This window comes from Chelonia mydas, chromosome 8 (genome assembly GCF_015237465.2).
Source record: "Chelonia mydas isolate rCheMyd1 chromosome 8, rCheMyd1.pri.v2, whole genome shotgun sequence".
Lineage (NCBI taxonomy): Eukaryota > Metazoa > Chordata > Testudines > Cheloniidae > Chelonia > Chelonia mydas.
Genome location: NC_057854.1, coordinates 20668570 through 20689044, shown reverse-complemented (window position 1 = coordinate 20689044; position 20475 = coordinate 20668570). Strand labels below are relative to the sequence as shown.

General features: G+C 42.2%; 1 protein-coding gene across 2 annotated transcripts in view; it reads right to left on the bottom strand.

Moving 5' to 3' along the window:
• NEURL1B (neuralized E3 ubiquitin protein ligase 1B) overlaps positions 1-20475 on the bottom strand; it is a 213299-nt gene that overhangs the window by 9899 nt on the left and 182925 nt on the right. For both annotated transcript variants that reach the window (XM_037907191.2, XM_007062352.4), the window contains exon 2: positions 3977-4537. In XM_037907191.2, the coding sequence (XP_037763119.1) occupies positions 3977-4537 (561 nt within the window). The remainder of the gene's footprint in view (positions 1-3976; positions 4538-20475) is intronic.

The following is a 20475-nucleotide window of genomic DNA, read 5'->3' as shown; positions in this document are numbered from 1 at the left end:
AAGCAGGGTGAAATCACGGAAGCTCTAGTCTCAGAAACCGAATGTGCACTTCAGCCACATGCAACTCCCTGCTGCCTGTGTATATATTTACTTCTTAGGCAATTATATTAAAACCCAGACTAAATACAATGCATAAGGCATCAAGACAGAGTGAGCAAACCATGATTCAATTCATTCTCAAAGATGGAAAAGCATCAGCATCATCCGTGCTATCTGCTACTTATGGGAGAAGATCTATTGGGTTTTTACCAAAGAAGGCAAAACACACGAGCCAGTTCAGTGGTTGGAAAGGACAGGATGCCTCGGCTTAGATGCATGATTTCCTCGAGTGGCCAAGCAGCAAAGCCCCAAGCGTAATCTTAATGGCTGGACCAGCTACTTCCAGAAAGGACAGGGAATCTGGCGATAAGTAGAGCTCAGATACAGGATGAAGGACACTTCAGAGCTTCATGATACCAACACTGAAGGATTCATTCTGTGCAGGAGCTACAGTGCTGCTATATTTGGGCTACATTCCCAGCTTTCCCCATTCCTGGAGTTTTAGAATGGAACTCCAGTGAGACTGGCATGCCTAGTGAACAGATCAAAAGAGCCATACTGTAGTATGCAAACCAAGCTGACAAGTAAGACTGGAATAAAAAAAACTTCTCACAATTGTCCCTTTGGCATCTGAAACATTTAGTTCCAAGCTTGCATTTCCTTTAGAAATTTGATTTTTAACTTCTCTTTACAGTCCCAGTTCTGGTTCTTAGCCAGTCCATGACTGGTTTGTACTCAATGTTCATCCATACAGGGTCCCAGTAAAATTTTTATTATCCCTTCCCTTTATTTGCTCATTGTGTCTTGCAGCACATCTCACTAGTGGGTTTCTCTTTATTACACTAGGCCAGGAAAACAAAAACATTTATTTTGTGTGTGCTCGGTTATGTTGCACTGGAGTGAAATAGGATGCTGCTTTGGAGCAGGGTACATCGGTGACTGAAGAGACAAAGTCAATTGAATCAGGCTTCCTCTGTTCCTGTTTCAGACACCCAATTGTAGTGGTCCAGTGAAATGCTATGACTCATCCTCCAACCGTGTCCTATTCCCCTTCCCCAGCCCCTGTGTCTGAGGCTGCAGTTTATATATTTTATCTCCTATGAGGGCCACTTAGAGCCTCTCACGTTACATTCCAGTGCTATCAAGGGGTTTTTTAGAAAGCACAGCACCTAAACACAAGAGAGGCCAGCTTCCACGCTTATCAGCCAGGGGACAGCAGTGTTGTCATTTTCTTTCTAAGAGTTTGGAAACCTTTTCTAAGCTTTGGGTCCCTTCCCTTCCTCCTCCCTCCCCCCACTAAACTCTTCCACTGAGACAAGAGATTTAAGGTCGTGTTTCTCTTGACATAGCCTTTTGTCCTCCTGTATTACAGGTGATCTAACTTTTGGCTCAGTCAGCCTACCAAGACTTACAGCTCACAGGCTGTGTTTGCAAACCAGAGCGGACTTATCTTTGCCCATATAAACAAGGCTGTTACCATACATTTACAAAGCACTGGGCATGGTGGTATTGCATGTGATGTAATCTGCCAGTTAAGTGTTCTAAGAACATTAACATAAAACGTGCGTGTTTCCCACGTGCTGCTTGACTATCTGCAATAGCGCAAAATATCCCACCCTGACACGTGGTACCAAAAAGCTGACCTTAACCAAGTCGCTGTGTTCACCTGTGACTTCCGATTTGGGTTTTAAGATTTTGGCTTTTGAGTTTTGTCACTCAGCGGATGCGACTGCAAAAGAGGATTTGCTTGTTTTAAGCAGAATCTTAAATGAAGCTCCATAGAAGCAATGCATGTAACGTTTGTGGGTTTTTTGAAAAAAGGCATTCAAGATTCAAGTGAATTTTGGGGTCGTATTTCAACCTAGCATGCACCAGAATTGAAGCCCACTTAAAATATACATACAACCTCCTTCCCTACCACATACCGCTTCCCTACTGATCAGTTGATTTAATCCGAATATCCACAGCTTTTATTTTTTCTAAGGTGCCTCTGACATATCAATATCATAAAACATTTTAGATTTGGCCGAAGTGATTAGTCCATCAGATATTCAGCGATGACAGAGATCTTTTTTGATATGGTACTTATTATATTACAGCAATAACGCTAAACTATAAACAGCACTTTACAGTGCTACTGCGTGCTCTGATTGCCTGAAACTTGTTAAGTATTATTATTCACTTATCCCTTAGTTGTAGCTTCTATCCACTGTAGCACTCTAATATTATATTGGACAACAAATCTATTTAACCACTGACTGGTTTTTTTTCTCATTGTCCTTGTTGCTTTTTAAATTGTCAGCGGTAGTTCTAGTTAGAAAAACAAAACCCTTTACTCTTATCATAGTATTTTTGTTCACCAGTTCCATCCTGCAGTGGTATAGTGGACAGAACAAAGGACCGGGAATCAGGACTCCTTTGCCTGATCTTCAAAAGTGCCGAGTGCCCCCCAAATCTTCTTGAAGTCGATGGGGGCTCTAGACATTCAGGATCTTAGAAAGGCAGGCCACTAAGCAACGTTCTCAGTTCTGGCCCTGACTCACTAGATGATGGTGGGAAAACCGAGTTTCACTTGTAGCAGGGGCTGATCAGCACCTCTGAAATTCAGGCCCTTCATTTCTGTGCCTCCATTTCCTCCTTTGTAAAATAGGAATTACTACCTCTCACGGGCTTGGAGGTTACATGCAATGTTTTGAGATCCTCACACTAAAGGTGCTGTAGAATGCAGCATGGAGTTTATAATTCATGACCATTTATTAATATGGCAAAAACCGATGACGGCCTAAGCACAGTATTGTGACTTCACTGCTAAGTTGTCTGAAATAGTCTGTCCCTTCTGCTCATTTGGTCTCTGCACATTGGGAAAGGGCGCAGAGAGGGACTGGACAGAGGGATTTGCTTTGGGTTTAAGTGTTTTTCTCCTCAATTCTTCCCATTATAAAAAGCCCCTCTTTAAGGCCTATCTGAACACACACAGACAGTAAATGAAAGTTTAAAGGAGTTGAAGGAAAGATGAATAAAACTATGTGTGTTTTACCGGACTAGAGGTTGACTGTTTACTAAGGAACATGATCACCATCAATATATATTTGTAAAGGTCTATACTCCACAGAGGAAATGCAATTGTTTGGTGTGGCACAAAGAATGAATACAACACAGCCAGATGCAAGGTGAGACAGGTAGGAACAAAGAATGTGGGTAAGCCTGATAAGATGGGGGCTGTATTCCAGAAAGCAGAGAATCTGAAAAGGACTTAGGGGTCATGGCAGATAACCAACTGAACATGAGCTCCCAGTACATTGCATCTGTGGGAATACTGTGTCCATTTCTGATGTTCATACTTCAAAAAAAGTATTTAAAAATTAGAAAATGTTTCAGAAAAGAGCTACAAGAATGATTTGAGGTCTGAAAAACATGCCTTATCGCAAGAGACTAAAGAAGCTTAATATATTTAGTTTATCCGAGTGACGGTGTAGAGGTGACTTGATTACATTCTACGAGTACCTAGATGAGGAAGAGATTTTTGATTGTAGAGAATGCTAATCTAACAGAAGAAGGAACAAGAAGATTCAGTGGTTGGAAGCTGCAGCTAGACTAAAAATAAAACAGTGCATCTTAACCATCAGGTTAATTAACCATAGGAACAATTTACTAGAGATGCAGTGAATTATCTCAAGTCTTTAACTAGAGACTGGATGTCTTTCTAAAAGAGAAGCTATAGCTCAAACAGAAGCTACGGGCTTGCTGCAGAAATTATAGGGTAGGGTTCTTTGCCCTGTGTTATGCAGAAGGTCAGATTATGTGGTCATAATGGTCACTTCTGTTTTTAGGAGCATCAGGTCAGATGTGCCATGTTTGCTTCCTCCATGAAGATGCAGCTGGCTTTACAGAAAGCACGATCCATAGGCATAAGCCCATGCAGAGAAAGTACACTCACCTAGTATTTGTACTTCATGGGTAATTCCATAGACATCTATCAGCCCCCAGAGAGGCCCAGAGACTTTAATACCACAGTGAAACAATATTGGCTCCTCATCGTTAATACTATAGAAGACTCTCCCATGGCGGTCGACCCAGAATCCCAGGATATTGTCCCTCAGTGCAAACCTCTCTGGCAAAGCTTTCGCCCAGAATCCAGGTCGAGTCACCAAGTCGGGGCAGGCATACTTTGGTATGTCATCAGAGCTCATTTGTGATGGGTCGTGGATGGTGAAGCCAAAGCGAAGTGCCCCGCTCCATCCATGGTGCACGGCCACCAGCTTGAGCCGCACCTTCTCATAGAGGTGGATGGGCCGGTTGGTGAAAGTGACCCCATTGCAGAAGCTATTTCTCCGGGTAGCCTTGCGGGAGTGGGCATCCAGACGGACGTTCTTGCCCTTGGCTTGGGAGTGGAAACGCGGGGGCTCTGCGATGGTGAGGACAGAGCGCCTTTCCTGGCTGCTGTTGGGCAACGTGTAGTAAGGTCTGCTGGACACAGAGCGAGCCTGGTGACTTGTGTCTGCAAAAGGAAACAATAACAGCACCGTTAGGCAAATTTAGCCTGAGCAACCCGCATTGGTTCAGCTTGTGAAACTAGGTGAGTGGCTTTACGCTCACACTAAAATGGAGCATTGCATGTTGAGGGGACCTGTAGTTTCTGGGCTTAAAATGCTGCACTGCCAGCTGCACCTGGCTCTACTTTCTGTTAGTTAGGTGTCCAACTTTATGCAAATTTAATGCATATCTGACTCCTGGCAACTTGCAATTTTGGTTTACACCTTAGGGAGCTTAAAAAATAACGTTCTCGTATTCCTACTAGATTTGTCCTATTCCATTTAGAAAACAGCAGTACCTTTGGCTGAGTGTCTAACCGAGCGCCAATTAACACATAGTCAGCCCCTCAGCTGCCTTAGGGAATAATCTTTGTTAGGCTCAGGGCTCCTGGAGAGGGTGCTCAAAGTATTGATTTCCATGGGATACTCACACACACAATTTCTTAGCAGTGGAGTTGTACCTTTTGAAAAACAAACCAACGTATTTAGAATCTGAAGTATCACATCAGCCTAGCGGTTTTCCAAAATGTTAAAAGCTCTGCTTGAAACCATATATAGATTCAGACATCAGATGCGACTGGCACATAAAGGAGCCAATGTGTCTTTCACAGAATAGCAAAACAATCATGAGACATTGTATTTATGCCTCATCTCCCCCATTTGAAAACCTCTAAGTGCTTTACGAGAAATAATTTTTCTTGTTAGCCTCACAGAACCCCCACGTGGTAAGGAAGTATAATCACCCACATTTTACAGATAGGTGGATGGAGGCCCAAAGTTTGTGGGCTTGATCCTGCACCAGTTAAGTCCCTAGGAATTGTTACACTGATTTCAATGAGAGCCTGTTCAGCCCTTAAGTGCATATTACACAGTGAGTCGGGGACAGAGATGGGAATAGAACATACATTTTGCTTCCAGTCTTGAGCCTCAACTGCAAGATTTTTGGGGCAGGGACTGTCTTTTTGTTCTGCATTTGTACAGCACCTAGCACTGTGGGATCCTTGTCCATGACTGCGGGGGAGGGATAGCTCAGTGGTTTGAGCACTGGCCTGCTAAACCCAGGGTTTTGAGTTCAATCCTTGAGGGGGCCATTTAGGGAGCTGAGGCAAAAATTGGGGATTGGTCCTGCTTTGAGCAGGGGGTTGGACTACCTCCTGAGGTCCCTTCCAACTCTGATATTCTATGATTCTATGACTGGGGCTCCCAGGTGTTACCACAATACTAAGAAAGAAGAACTACAGGATCATCCATTCTTCCTATCTCCCGCTCCTTTTGGTTCTGGTTGTAAATGTAACCAATATTTCATACACCTTTTTAAAGATACAAAATCAGACACACAAAGGAAATTGAAGGGAAAATGTTTGAATGTTCAGTACCAGCTATATTAAATATAAAACCTACAAACACATTGATTTTGAAATATTTTGCCATATGTGCCTTTTTTTTTTTAATTGGACTTTCCCTCAAGCTGTTTCCTCCCTGGGCATAAGCTATGGCTTCTCCTGGTGTCAGGAAGTGTGTCATGGGAAGCAATCGGTAATGGATTCCTTTGTTTTCAAGAGAACATCAGATGATACTAAAAACTCAATTTGGAAGAGCTGGCAGGAGATCTGCAATCATGATACCTTTTTGCAAGTGAAAATATAACGGGCACTGCCATGACAGCCCCGTACTTTCATTCTCTTTTTGAATGAACCCAGGCTCTACACAATACCAACTTGACAGTCCAGGGAAGCAAAAGGCTTGGATGGAAGAAAAAGGACAAGAGCGAACATCAGAAAACAGGATTACAGCTCGTGAGGACTCTGCAGCAGGAGCAATTCAGCTCCTGCCATTTTCATGAAGAGTCCTAAATATTAAAGATCAGAGGCCCAAAACCAACAGATAAACAGAATGGTCTCTGGTTATTGTGCTTTCTTCAGTGGTACTGCATGTGGCAACTGCTGCACTATAAACAGTGCTTGTCAAATCCCCTGTGCTCCAGTTACTACAAACCTGTGGATTTATTGGACTGGACACACACACACACAGGTGTTCCAGCGAAGACGTTTCCCATTAAAGTCAATAGGAGTTTTGCCATTAGCATCCGTGAGACAAGAATGAGGCGCTCAAGTGAGATCAAAAGTAAAAAATGCAACACATACTATTTTAAATCCATTCGATGTGCGTGCGCACCTTGCCCACCTGGCTGCAATCTATGATCAGTTATGCCCACTGGTGTACAGAGCATAAACCTTTCACAGTGCTACGCTTAAAACGGGCTGAGTTCTTGGCTTGCATATAGGACGTACCAAATTCTTTAATCTCCTATGAAGTCAAATGCTATAATACTTACTCAGACAATGCTCCAAGGGGAATTTTGTGTAAGGACAGGAGCTCAGTCCCTTGAGAATTTTAAGTTGCACTCACCAATGAAAACTTTTGTTTCATTCCTCCTTAAAAGCCCAGATACAGAAGACAGCTGCTTCTGGCACTGATCCAACTGTTGTAACCTGGGTGGTGCTCCATGCCTGCAGTGCCAAATGTTCTAAACAAACTATTTTGCTGCAGAGAGAATGTGATTTTGGTTTCTTCAGCAAAGTGAGGGACACTGATACAAACACGCACAGACCAGCAGCTAGCGTGTACAAATGCAGCTACCAACGGCAGTCAGATAACTTTAACATTCTTACTACAAAGCTGGAGTTGGACATTTACCAACTTCAAAATGTGTCGTGGAGCAACAATGCAATCAGCCTCAACAGGTACCACCCCACCTTGAGGTTGGCAAAATCAAACATTTTCAAAACTAATGTTAAATATAGTCTATAATCCTCTGATCTGTATTTTCCAAATGACTGAAAATAAAATCCAGGGGGAAAACAGTATATTGCCCTCATTTAGATTTACGTTGGTAAACGTTAGGTTTACGTGGTAAACGTTAGGTTTACGTTGGCTTTTATTCACCTACTCCTTTCTAGCACCACAAAAAATCCACAGGTTTTTCCAAAAACTTTACCATCAGCTTTCCTAGTGCACAGAGTTGGTGAACAAAGGAAACACTCATAGAAACTGAGAACTGGAACAGCATCTTTGTGAGTGAGTTATCTTACAGTATTTTCTCCACATGTACTTGTATCACACAACTTTCAAAAGCAGCAACAGAATGAAAGGGGAGTGTCAGTTATGTCAGTGCAAAGGATGGAAAAGCAATCCACCCACTTCAAACACTTCTCTCATTCCATCCTGCCGTAGGCTAGGGTTTTATTTTTTGTTTTAAGTTGTTTTTTAAAAACAGGAAAGCACATTGTGACCACACAATAGGAAACTCTCAAGAGGAAATGAATGGATAATTTATTTAAAATGCCATTCTCTCCGAACATGAACACCTGTCAGTTCCATTTTGAATAAAACACCATTTACCCCGAGAGGCAGAAGAGGCATTGCTCACCCAGTATTGCTCATTTTTTGTTGTTTTTTCTCAGTTCACTCCTTGTATTACTTTTTAAAAACATACGCCACCCTTGCCTCCTCTTTCTATACCTGACATCAAGAAACATCATCGAGTTGGTGGAAAACTATCAGCATTTGCAACTACGTTGTAGTCCTATGCAGCATCTCATTGCAGCTTTCACATTTTCATTCTAGAATAACAGCCTTAGAGTAAATAACAAGGCTTGGTCCAGTGCTCAGAGCACTAGCCTAGCACCTGGAAGAATGAGGTGCAGTTTCCTGCACCACCAGAGACCTCCCGTGTAACCTGGAGCAAGTCACTTTTTAGTCTCTGTGCCGCCGTGCCCCATCTGCAAAGTGGGGATAATAGCATCATCCTATCTGTTATGAGAATGAATAAAGACTGTGAGGCACACAGGTACAATGGTAATGGTACATTCTTAAATATACACATACGTTCTTAAAATAGATTAAGGTATGCAAAAAGGTATGCCAAAGGCCCACAAAACCCAGTCTGCACCCTCTTCGCATTATAAAGCTTACCATTCTTTCTTCTCAGTTGCACTAATCAACATCATGACACTTACAACATTAGTCTCTTGAACACTCTGAAGGTTTTGCAGTAGTACAAAGGGCTTCAGGGAACATGGAACTAAACTAGGCAAATCAAAGCAAATTGAAATTAAGAAAAAATAATTTGTAGGTAGACACTTCTCACGGAAAATACACAGCAAGATACGGTATTTGACTTTAATTCAGTATTTCCATGAACCTATTCTGCAGAGCTATATAAACTGGGCTAAAGCAAAATTGAACTTCTCTAACAGATACCAATGTACTCTACAGCAAGTCAATATGTACTCATACCATATCTAAAACCTCAGCCTATTTTCAGAAGTCGAGTAAATTTATTTCTTAAGTTATGTTGACCTTTAGAGAGGTATTATAATCAAGACACATTTTGTATTTCAAACACATAGTGTGGACAGACACTGGGCAATTTCCATGTATTTCTCATGGTTTTAATCTGAAAAATAAAACCCTTCTAGCTCATTTATGCAGAACACTGGGGATTCTAGCACACCACAACCACCACTCATATGGTTGTATCGTTCTATGAAAAACTGCTGCTGTCATTACACAAACCAATGATGGGGGATGGCCTGATGATTTGCTGCTATCCTGAAGCCCTGACGCCTGATTCTTCCTTCACTTACACAAATATAGGACATCTGGAGTAATTCCACTGAAATCACTAAAGTGAGCAAGAAGAGAAGCAGGTCCTGTAAATCAAAGTTAACCTTAGACTTGCTGTAAATCAAAGTTAACCTTAGACTTGCTGGGTGCCAGTGATTGAGAGTAACCAAGGTCATGCTTTAATGCTGAGGTGGAATGAAATCAGAGGTGTTGTGTAAGGCACTACTGCGATATTATTATTATTATTTGTATTGCCGGAGCTGCAGTCATGGACCAGGACTCCCTTGTGCTAGGCGCTGTACAAACACAGAACACAAAGCTGGTCCCTGCCTCAGGGAGCTTAGCTGGGGAAAGTCCAACGCATGCACCCTTGACTGTGTAACTGCAAGACAAGCAGAATATCGATCAAAAGCAGGTTCTTATTGCTGGTGGCATACCCACAGAAACGAGCACAACACACATCACAGGAGAAAGGGAATGGTTGGATTATTAACAATGTCCAGCCTGGTAAATGGTGCTAAAGGGGCTAACAGCTCATTGTGACAGTGACGTTTGGCCTTCCCATTGTGCTCAGAGAACGAATGCTCAGTATAAAGTGCAGGATGAAATGTGTCCGTTAATACTTACTACACAAGGAACATGCCTATCGTCACCACCTTATCTTTACGGGCACAGCTTTATCAAATGGGTTTATCAGAAAAGTCAGAACATTTTCCTTTCACAGTAATAAAGGAGGTTTCCAAAGAGCATGGCACAGTATGTTACGGTGGCCAGGTGGCCTCCTATCAGGATCCCTCACAAACCCCAACAGATGGGAAGGTTGTGACAATACAATAATGTTTAGTGCACCCCTTAAAAGTTAACTAGATTACAGAAACTCTCCTTGCGCCCAGATGGCTAAATTCTGCCAGGATTTATTTTTGCGGTCCAATGAAAACATAGCAACCCTGCAATGCCAGCTACCATAGAATATTCACCAACGAAGGACATGTGATGCTGCTGTACGTACATGCATCTTGTAACTTACGTTAGGGTGGAAGGGAAGCTGTCTATTGTTGTTCTAAGCGGAAATGAAATAAACATTCTAATAAAAAGCAGTAGAACTTCATTTAAATATTTATTAAATCTTGATTATATAATCTTTTGAGACGAAGGGATACAATCTGCAATCACTGTTTCGATGTTTAAAATAGAGGGAACATGACAGCAATCTCTGAGGAAGTGTTAATTTCACATATTTAACACATGGTTAAGTCAATTTTTTTTGCAACTTCAGTTCCCAAAGTTAGGTCCCTAATCTATGTTTAGGGACCTAAATAAGTGTGGCTTTATTTCTAGAGGTGCTAAGGATCTGCAGCTCCTTAATGATATCAACTACCATTGAAGGTGTTCATCATCTTTGGGAAAAAAATCAGGCCACTTTTAATTGGGTAAAATTGGTCTACACAGTGATTTTGCATTGGTAATGTTGGCCATAGAATACTAAAAGAAAGAAAAGAATAGGGAAAAAATAAAAAAGCTACAAGGTCATGGTTAGATGCAAACTGACATATGCCAGTATGGACTCCTCACAGCAATATCACTATAATTGAAGTTTTGAATTTGTAAGTCATTTTGGAAGTAAGAGCTAGAACTGTATATAACTTGATCATTGGAGAGCAGAGGGTCATGTGAATGTTTTCTTCCTCTTCGATTCATGTGGGTTTGCATCACCTGAAGTTCACATGATTTCTTCTAAAAAACAAAGACATGATTTGCTTGACGGGTCTGCTCGCCATTCTACTGACCTAGGACGAGTTTCCCATTAGTAACAAAAACTACAACACAAACAATCGAGGGACTGTTGAGTGGTTTCAGAAACAATCTGTGCAGCTCTTGCAAATAAATATATATGCGAGGAGACAAAGTGACCTCTTTAAGGGCTGCTTCTGCGTTCATAATGGAACCCAGAAGATGTGAAATTTTTGCTGTGGGACTGAACTTCTTTATGAAATTTTAAGAAATGGGGATGAAGTCATCTACCATAGCACAAAGGTTAATGAAAATTAGTACAATTGTGTTGAAATTCTTATTTCACTCTCACACATGCACCCTTACTGGCTTTGTCTTCACTGCAAAAAAGGTGTATTTTTACAACAAGATAGCTATCCTAGAGGAGACAATGAACTATAGTTTTTACCTTAATGTAACAAGGCCAGGTAAATCCCAGGTGAGGAATACAGGGTTGACCACAACAAGCAATATCACGGCAAAAACTGCCTGTGCATTGAGATCGTTAATTCGAGTTCTCTCTCTCACGGTACAAACGTACCCTTTTTTTTTTTGCAGCAAACACATAAGGCCACATCTACACTACCGCTTATGTCGCTCAGGGGTGTGAAAAAACCCACATCCCTGAGCGACATAAGTTTTGCCGGCATAAGTGGTAGTGTGCACAGCGCTGTCGGCGGGAGAGCTTCTCCACTGACATAGCTAACGCTGCTCATTGAGGTAGTTTTATTATGCTGATGGGAGAGCTCTCTCCCGTTGGCACAGAGCGGCTACACAAGAGATCCTACAGCGGCGCAGCTGTATTGGTACAACTGTGCCGCTGTAGGCTCGCGACTGTAGACATGACCTTACTTCAAGTCAAAGGCCAACAACAATTTTTTCTTGGTCTTCCAAAAGTTTCTCCTCCTTGCAAATAAGACTATTTGCTAATGGCAATGGTTGCAAAACTACTTCTGGAGAATACCACCAATTAAGCATATTTTAGCAGTTTCTCTTGTAACTCGCTATTTTTCCACACCAGTCAAATCTCCTACCTCCAGATGTGTCCGTCAGTAACAAACTCGCATATGGCTGTTCCTCTAAAATTAAAACAATTTTTCTGCAGTGAGGCGCTCATACAAATGCACAGTTTAGCTACATCATTAAAAAACAATACACAAAAGAATGGCTGCCTTGAAAGGAAAATAACCCCAGGCCCAAGTTATCATGGTTAACTGAATATTCCTTGATCACAAGAGCATCAGCAGCTGAAAGGCAGAAAATGAATACAGAGCTGGCATTATGCAGTTCCCTTGCATGAGAGATTATTCAGAAATTAATTAAAACACCTATAGATGAACTCTGCATTAACATGCACACTGGACCAACCTCTTGTCTTGATGTCAATGCATGGCTGCATATTTTTAGGGTTATTTTCATCCTCCCAGTTTGAAAACCTGCAAAAACACCTTCAAACTGTTCCAAAAATAATCAGAGCCTTGTATAATTTGGGATAATGTTGACAGGTCTATCATCATTTCTTTATTCTTCAGAGCCTATGTTTTTCTGTTGCTCTCTTGGATCTCAACACCCCTTTGTCTTCATGCATAACCAACAGAATACACTGGATAGTTTTCCTCTGCTTCTGCCCCAGTCCCCACAATCAACTCTGAGCTCAAAATGTTTTGCCCCTAACCCCAGTTACTCTTCAAGATAACTTTTTTAATGCAATAACTTCATTTTTTTCACCTGAAAGTGAAATATCATTTAAACTCAAAGCAGCTGATTGGTATTTCCTGGTCCTGAAGCTGATGAGAAAATTCTTCACTTGACAAAGTTTTGTTATTGCTTTGCATAGCTGAGGTAACAACAAAAAAAAACCACATGTTCAGTTGTTAAGGAAAAAATGTGAGCCAGCATAGGATTTTGAGGTGGGGAGGCTGGATTTCCAAAACAAGGGACAGACCATGTGGGGAGGCAGAACAGTCTCGGAACAGGGCACAGAACTGAGAACCAGAAGGAGTGAGTTCTACTTCTGCTTCCATGACTTCACCTACTCTTGCCTCCTGTTTCCCCTCCCACCTTTTGTCTGTCCAGTCTGTTCCGACTGAAAGCTCTTTGGGGCAGACACTACCTCTCCCTATGTGTTTGCACAGTGCCTCATACAATGGGACCTCAAGGTGCTACTGTAATATAAATACGCACAAATTGAACTCAGTGGAAACACATGGAAAAAACTCACCCACACAGTGTGATCAATGAGTATGTTTTAGTGGGCAATTCTTGGAATCAATGAGGCAGAGAGCAAGATGGAGAAAAGACAGGGTCCAAGCAATAACACCTTCTTGAGTCTCTTTGCGCTCAAGTGATGAAAGCAGCTGCATGATAGACGGAAGCCTTGGAAAGTGATCAGTTTGTCATCATCTATCACGTTTTGTTGACACCGACGTCCGTTGGCTTGTGTTGTTTCAGAAGGCCATGCTCATGAACTAGAATGCTTTGAAAGATGGCCTGTCTGCTGGGTTTTGAAAGTAATGAAATAAGGGATGCAAAAATGGATGAAAGTGAAACCTTTGGCTACTGGCTAAAGAAAAACGTCTTAACAATAGTCAACCAGCTAATCTTACTATAAATAAATCTGGTCAGCAATTTTGGACTATGTGCTCATTAATATGCTGTATATACAAGGCATATTAGTTTTCATACAAGGCCAGCATAGCAAAGCTATGCATCAATAAGTTTCTTAGTTGATGTGATATAGAAAAGTCGTCATCATGTATGTTTTTACTAAACTGTTGTAATTGGTTTTTTTAAGTTCACACTAATTTAGGGAAAGGGTTGGGTTTTTTTCTGTTGTATTCTCTCTTCCTAAACTTGAAGTCAAAGAGGCAGTTTTTGGTAGTGATCAAAGGTTTGAACTGTGCAAAACAGGAATAAATCGCTATTGTTTCTTTCATCAGTTCCATGTACCAGTCCCAATGGCTGCTAGGATAGAAAGTTAACAGTCAGGGATAAACATTCAGGACACTGAATAAATTCTAACTATTAATGCTCAGGTTCTCAGTCAGTCACTTGACGATATTAAAAATTGTCATAGTTGCACTATTTTTCACAGATTTAAAAATTACTTTCCTCCTTGCCATTTGTAGCCATCCCTTAGCTCTGGCTTATAAACGTTCCTTTCCTTCTCGAGCAAATAAGCTAAGCTGATATTGTAGAGTTGTTGGTACCAATACTATCAACTGATTATTTCTCAAACCGATGCTTTATGTTTTGATTTATTTTAAAAAATAAAGATCGCACTGAAGTATTTGGTCTGAAAGAGCAAATAGTTACACTGATTTTGCAAAGAGTTAGAATAAAGGTAGGAACACACAATTCTGGTGAACTCATTAACATTTAAATAGTCTGTTCTCTTGCCCTTTTGCCTCAGAGTAACTCCCATTACTCCCTAGTAGAGTCTTGTTTTCTAGCAAAGCACCTTTATTCTGACCAACTGTACTAAGTTATGTGCATAGGGGACTTATAACTCATGTCATTCCACTGTGAACAGGTTTTAATGCAATTGGAGAATGAAATGCATTCCCTATTAATATCCTCACAGCAGCAGTTTTAATTTTGCTCCATCATTGAGATGCAGGGGCCCATGGAAAGAGTGCTGTAGCTTGCACACCATTCCAATGAGTCTACCGGTACATAGCTTCCAGCACAGACAGGAATAGGAACAGGGAAAGAATTTTGTTGTCCATTGGACACAGGAAATCCAGCCCATCCCCTACAGACACAAACCGTCACTACACTCCACCAGGAGAATAGCTAGTAAAACAAAGAAAAGACTTAAAAAATAAGAGTTGTAATTTAGCATGGCTTGCGTTTCTATTGTTCTATGGAAACTCTATAAAACTCAGTGCCCATGATGAATTCACATTGCTATACAATTTCTCTTAATTTCTTTTCCACCCCCAAAAAGCATATTTGGGCAAAGCCCAATTCATGAGACACACCCAGGAGCCGCACTGTCAAATCCCTGCATGGATTTGTGTATGCACCATATGATTTTATGGTGGAACTGTACTGTGTTTGTCTAAGCTTGGTTGTAAGATCCTTGAGACAAGAACAGCCCTATCTTCATTGTATTCTGTGCACTCAGTAAAAAGCAACAGAACTTTCAACATTAGCTGCTAAACTGCTGAGAGATCGAGACTGACTTGTGAAGGTAGAAAAAAGTCACAAATGAATGGCAAGAACAGCATTTGAGTCCAAAGTAACACTACAGGAGCTGAACAGAGTGCACTCCCGTCCATTTGTGCTTTAAACTCTTCCAAGAAAGTGCTACACTGAATGGAAGGACCCTGCTATTTGTCTTTGCCATTGTTAAATTTGCTGCAGAAGCTTCACTCTTCACAGTGGTTCTAGCTGCTTTCTACTAATTACAACTGCTGTGTAGTCAGAGACCATGAAAGAATCCAGCCTATTCTTTTTTTAAAGCCATAGTACTATTTCAGTCCAAACAACTGGGATGGATAACCAGATAAGCGTCCTACTTCACAATGCAAGGCTTTTGATAGGTCTTTAGAGAGCCACAAAACCCACAGTAGAAGGGGAAATGAGGCCTCTAGGAAGATGTTCCTTCCAGAGGCCTGGCTCCCAACATGGTACAGGATTTTAAAACTTAGTTATTTTATATTTACACACAGTCTAAACAGTGTTCTGGCAAAGACAGGGGAAAATGCTTTGGGAGGAACACACAGTGGAGGAAGCTAAATAAAGCTGTGACCAGGTCTTCAATCATCTTATTCTTTATGTATACAAAGGCTAAAATCCCACTGAATTTTTCAGAAACAATATGTAAGGAATCCGGGAGGCAGTGGTGAAGAGACATGAATAACTGTTAATAGTTAAATTAATGGGAAAAAATACAGCTTTCCCACTTGCCGGGTTACCTTGTGGTTTACAAAGAGTTCTTTTCCTGTAAAAGATTTAAGGATGAAGGGATTTTGGAGGTGGGACTGAATCAAACAGCTGCAGCTGATTCGGAACTGACAGCCTCTATGTGTGGGAAGGGAAAGGGAAGATCGATCAATCAATCAAGACTACTACAGTGTGTGTTGTGTAGGTATACAAGCATGCGGCTGAGGCAGAGAGAGGCCAGGCATGTCAACTACATCAGCAGCACACCTTCATTTGAAATGTACTACACTGCCAACAGGGCAGACAACAGTTGAGTCTGCCTTGGACAGCAGTGGAAGCCACGTGGCTAAATCCACACACAGTTTGGAAAAATTTATCCCGAACAGTCACGATCTGTGGGATTGTACAAACTGGGACCCCATCAATTTAAACGGGCCGGCACCTGAACCAATCCAACTCCTGCTCCTTCACTTTGGTCCAAAATAACCCATGTCTCTTGAGCCTCTAGGTAAACCGAAAGGTCTATTTATTTACTGCTGTGGAAGGAGGAGCTTAACAGGGGTCAAGTTTTGTGGGCAAGGCGGAGATTTTGGGCTGTAAACGGTTTAGCTACTGGTTTACATTTTTTGTGTGTATCGCTCTCTAAAGCGTATTAGCTTGCTCCTTTATGTTTGTATGAATAGTAATAAATACTTTATAGCTAGGTGAGGTGAGGGAAAACCACCATTTAAACTTAAAATCAGACTCTTTGTTGTCAGCAGAACACAAGTATGGATAAAATTTCAGGCGCAAATAGTGCATTCCTTGAAGAAAGCTGTCTGCAGTAAGAATAGGTGGAGGGATATACCAGCTAGAGAATGGAGTGCCGTACCTGGTTTGAACAGTGTATGTTTTAAGTTAACAGGTTCAAAATGTCTTACCAGAAAGGCACAAGCTGTTATCTCTCAAAATACAGATCCTTCTTTTTTGTTAAATTCCTGTTTTAATGTAAGACAGCCCACTTCTTTGTATTTATGCGATCAGAGACCATATAAACCTCCAATGAAGTAATACAAACAGATGTCTGAAAACCCCAGCTTCCACACTAATAGATGGGCTCAAACTTTAATTCAAAGTCAATTATTTGCCTTGTTTAGGTTTTATTGGGAAAATAAACCTACAAATCACATGTAGAAAATAGGAGAGGGGGTTGGGGGGAGCGTTGTTTTTTGCACTGAGCAGGATTTTATTACCAGACAAGATTTTTAATTATATGTTCACAGCTTAGAGTCTCTTGTGATTGCAGCTACAATAAAATATAGACCAAGGGATGAACACCCTGTGTGTTTCTGCCTGTTCGAAACAAGTGGCACCAAATGTCTTTCATTCCAATTTTGTGATGCTGGCATTCTCCACCAGAGAAGCATGCATGTGGGAGCAGAAGGATAGACAGGAAGCAGCATATGCTGACAAGGAGATGCAAAACATATAGAAGAACTGATCTGAACAAAAAGAGCCTGTGATGAGGGTTCTTCCTCCACATACTCTTTCAAATTATTATTTTTAATTTAAGGGTTGTGTGTAACAGATGGGCAATTTAGCAGCAGTGACAAAGCTCTGCTCAGTTGATCATTTCTAGCAGTCTCCTGCTTTTGATAGAATTAAGGTGGGGAGATTGACTTTCCCTGACCTTCTCCAGTGTGTTAGGCACAGACAGGCGTTTCTCCAGTAGCAGGCATGCATCTCTTTCCTGTCCACGCATTTCTTCTTCTACATTAAGCCCATTTACCATTTCCCTGGTGGCAGTTGAAGAGAATTACATTGAATGTATCTAATAACTTTTTAAAATCTGCATTGCATTAGCCAACATCCACACTCAAACATCCCTTTTTAGCAGGAAAGGGATTTATTTGCCATGATTGGCCAATTACTTTTTTAAATCACCTGGCAGTTCATATGCCACAGAGAGTTCACACCATTAAATCATAAGCACCACACTGTGTTCTTTATATAAACGCCAGGTGTGTCCAAGGCATTTTGCTGACAGGCAAGAGCACCAGGTCCCTGCCTAAAGAGCTTAGAGTCTAAAATCTAATTCAGTGCACTTACCATTAGAAACAAGTCTGTAAACGGGAACTCATTTGAATGAGTTGATAGCAATGCACTACAAATTAACCAGCAAATTTCACAGAAACCCCTGTGCACTAATACACTTAACAGAAGCTAGTTACAGATACAGAAAGGAACTAATGGCAGCGGAGAGACATGTAGTAAGTCACAGAATCACAGGACTGGCAGGGACCTTGAGAGGTCACCTAGTCCAGTCCCCTGCACTCATGGCAGGACTAAGTATTGTCTAGACCAGGGGTGGGCAAACTTTCTGGCCCCAGGGCCACATCTGGGTGGGGAAATTGTATGCAGGGCTATGAATGTAGGGCTGGGGCAGGGGGTTGGGGTGTGGGAGGGAGTGCGGGGTGTGGGAGGGGGTGCAGTGTGCAGGAAGGGGCTCAAGGCAAGGGATTGGGGCAGAAGAGGGGTGCAGTGTGTACGAGGGGGCTCAGGGCAGGGGGTTGGGGTGCTGGGAGGGGTGTGGGGTGGCAGGGGGCTTGGGGTGCAGGAGGGAGATCAGGGCAGTGGGTTGGGGTGCGGCAGGGGGCTCAGGGCAGGGGATCGGGGTTCAGGAAGGATGTGGGGTGTGGCAGGGGGCTCAGGGCAGGGGGCTGGAGTGCAGGAGGGGTTTGGGGTGTGGGCTCCAGCCCGGCACCGCTTAATCCGGGCTGGCAACAGCGCTGCGCCGCTAAGGCAGGCTCCCTGCCTGCCCTGGCGTCGCACTGCTCCCGGAAGCGGCCGGCACCACATCCCTGCGGCCACTGAGGGGGGGCCCGCCCATTGGCCGCGGTTCCCCACAGGGGCCGTAGGGACGTGGTGCCGGCTGCTTCCAGGAGCAGCGCGGTGCCATGGGGGTGGCAATCCCACTGGCTGGATCAAAAGCCCTGAGGGGCCAGATCCAGCCCACGGGCTGTAGTTTCCCCACCCCTGGTCTAGACCATTCCTGACAGGTCTTTGTCTAACTTGCTCTTAAAAACGTCCAAAGATGGAGACTCCACAACCTCCCTAGGCAATTTATTCCAGTGCTTAACCACCCTGACAGGAAGTTTTTCCTAATGTCAAACCTAAACCGCCCTTGCTGCAATTTAAGCCCATTGCTTCTTGTCCTATCCTCAGAGGTTAAGAAAAACATTTTTTCTCCCTCCTCCTTGTAACGACCTTTTCATACTATGTCCCCTCTCAGTCTTCTCTTTTCCAGACTAAACAAAGCCATTTTTTTTTCAATCTTCCCTGATAGGTCACGTTTTCTAAACCTTTAATCATTTTTGTTGCTCTTCTCTGGACTCTCTCCAATTTATCCACATCTTTCCTGATCTGTGGCACCTAGAACTGGACACAATACTCCAGTTGAGGCCTAATCAGCACGGAGTAGAGCGGAAGTATTACTTCTCGTGTCTTGATTACAACACTCCTGCTAATACATCCCAGAATGATGTTTGCTTTTTTTTGCAACAGTATTACACTGTTGACTCATATTTAGCTTGTGGTCCACTATGACCCCCAGATCCCTTTCCGCAGCACTCCTTCCTAGGCAGTCATTTCCCATTTTGTATGTGTGCAACTGATTGTTCCTTCCTAAATGGAGTACTTTGCATTTGTCCATATTGAATTTCATCCTATTTACTTCAGACCATTTATCCAGTTTGTCCAGATCATTTTGAATTTTAATCCTCTCCTCCATAGTACTTGCAACCCCATCCCAACTTGATATCGTCCGCAAACTTTATACATGTACTCTCTATGCCATTATCTAAATCACTGAAGAAGCTATTGAACAGAACCAGACCCAGAACTGATCCCTGCGGAGCCCCACTTGTTATGTCCTTCCAGCGTGACTGTGAACCACTGATAACTATGCTCTGGGAACAGTTTTCCAACCAGTTATGCACCCACCTTATAGTAGCTCCCTAGGTTGCATTTCCCTAGTTTGTTTATGAGAAGGTCATGCGAGACAAGTATCAAAAGCTTTACTAAAGTCAAGATATACTACGTCTACCGCTTTCCCCCTATCCAAAAGGCTTGTTACCCTGTCAAAGAAGGGTATCAAGTTGGTTTGACATGATTTGTTCTTGACAAATCTATGCTGACTGTTACTTATCACCTTATCTTCTAGATGTTTGCAAACTGATAGCTTAACTTCTGTACCTGGAAAGATAATGGAGCAAATAATTAAGCAGACTGGTCTGTAATTCCCCAGGTTGTCCTTATTTCCCTTTTTTATAGACTGGCACTGTATTTGGCTTTTTCCAGTCATCTGGAATCTCTCCTGTCTTCTGTGACTTTTCAAAAATAATCGCCAATGGCTCAGTTATCTCCTCACTCAGCTCCTTGAGTATTCTAGGATGCATTTCATCAGGCACTGGTGACTTGAAGACATCTAATTTGTCTAAGTAATTTTTAACTTGTTCTTTCCCTATTTTAGCCTCTTTTGATCCTACCTCATTTTCACTGGTATTCACTATGTTAGACATCCAATCATCACCAACCTTCTTGGTGAAAACAGAAACAAAGAAGTCATTAAGCACCT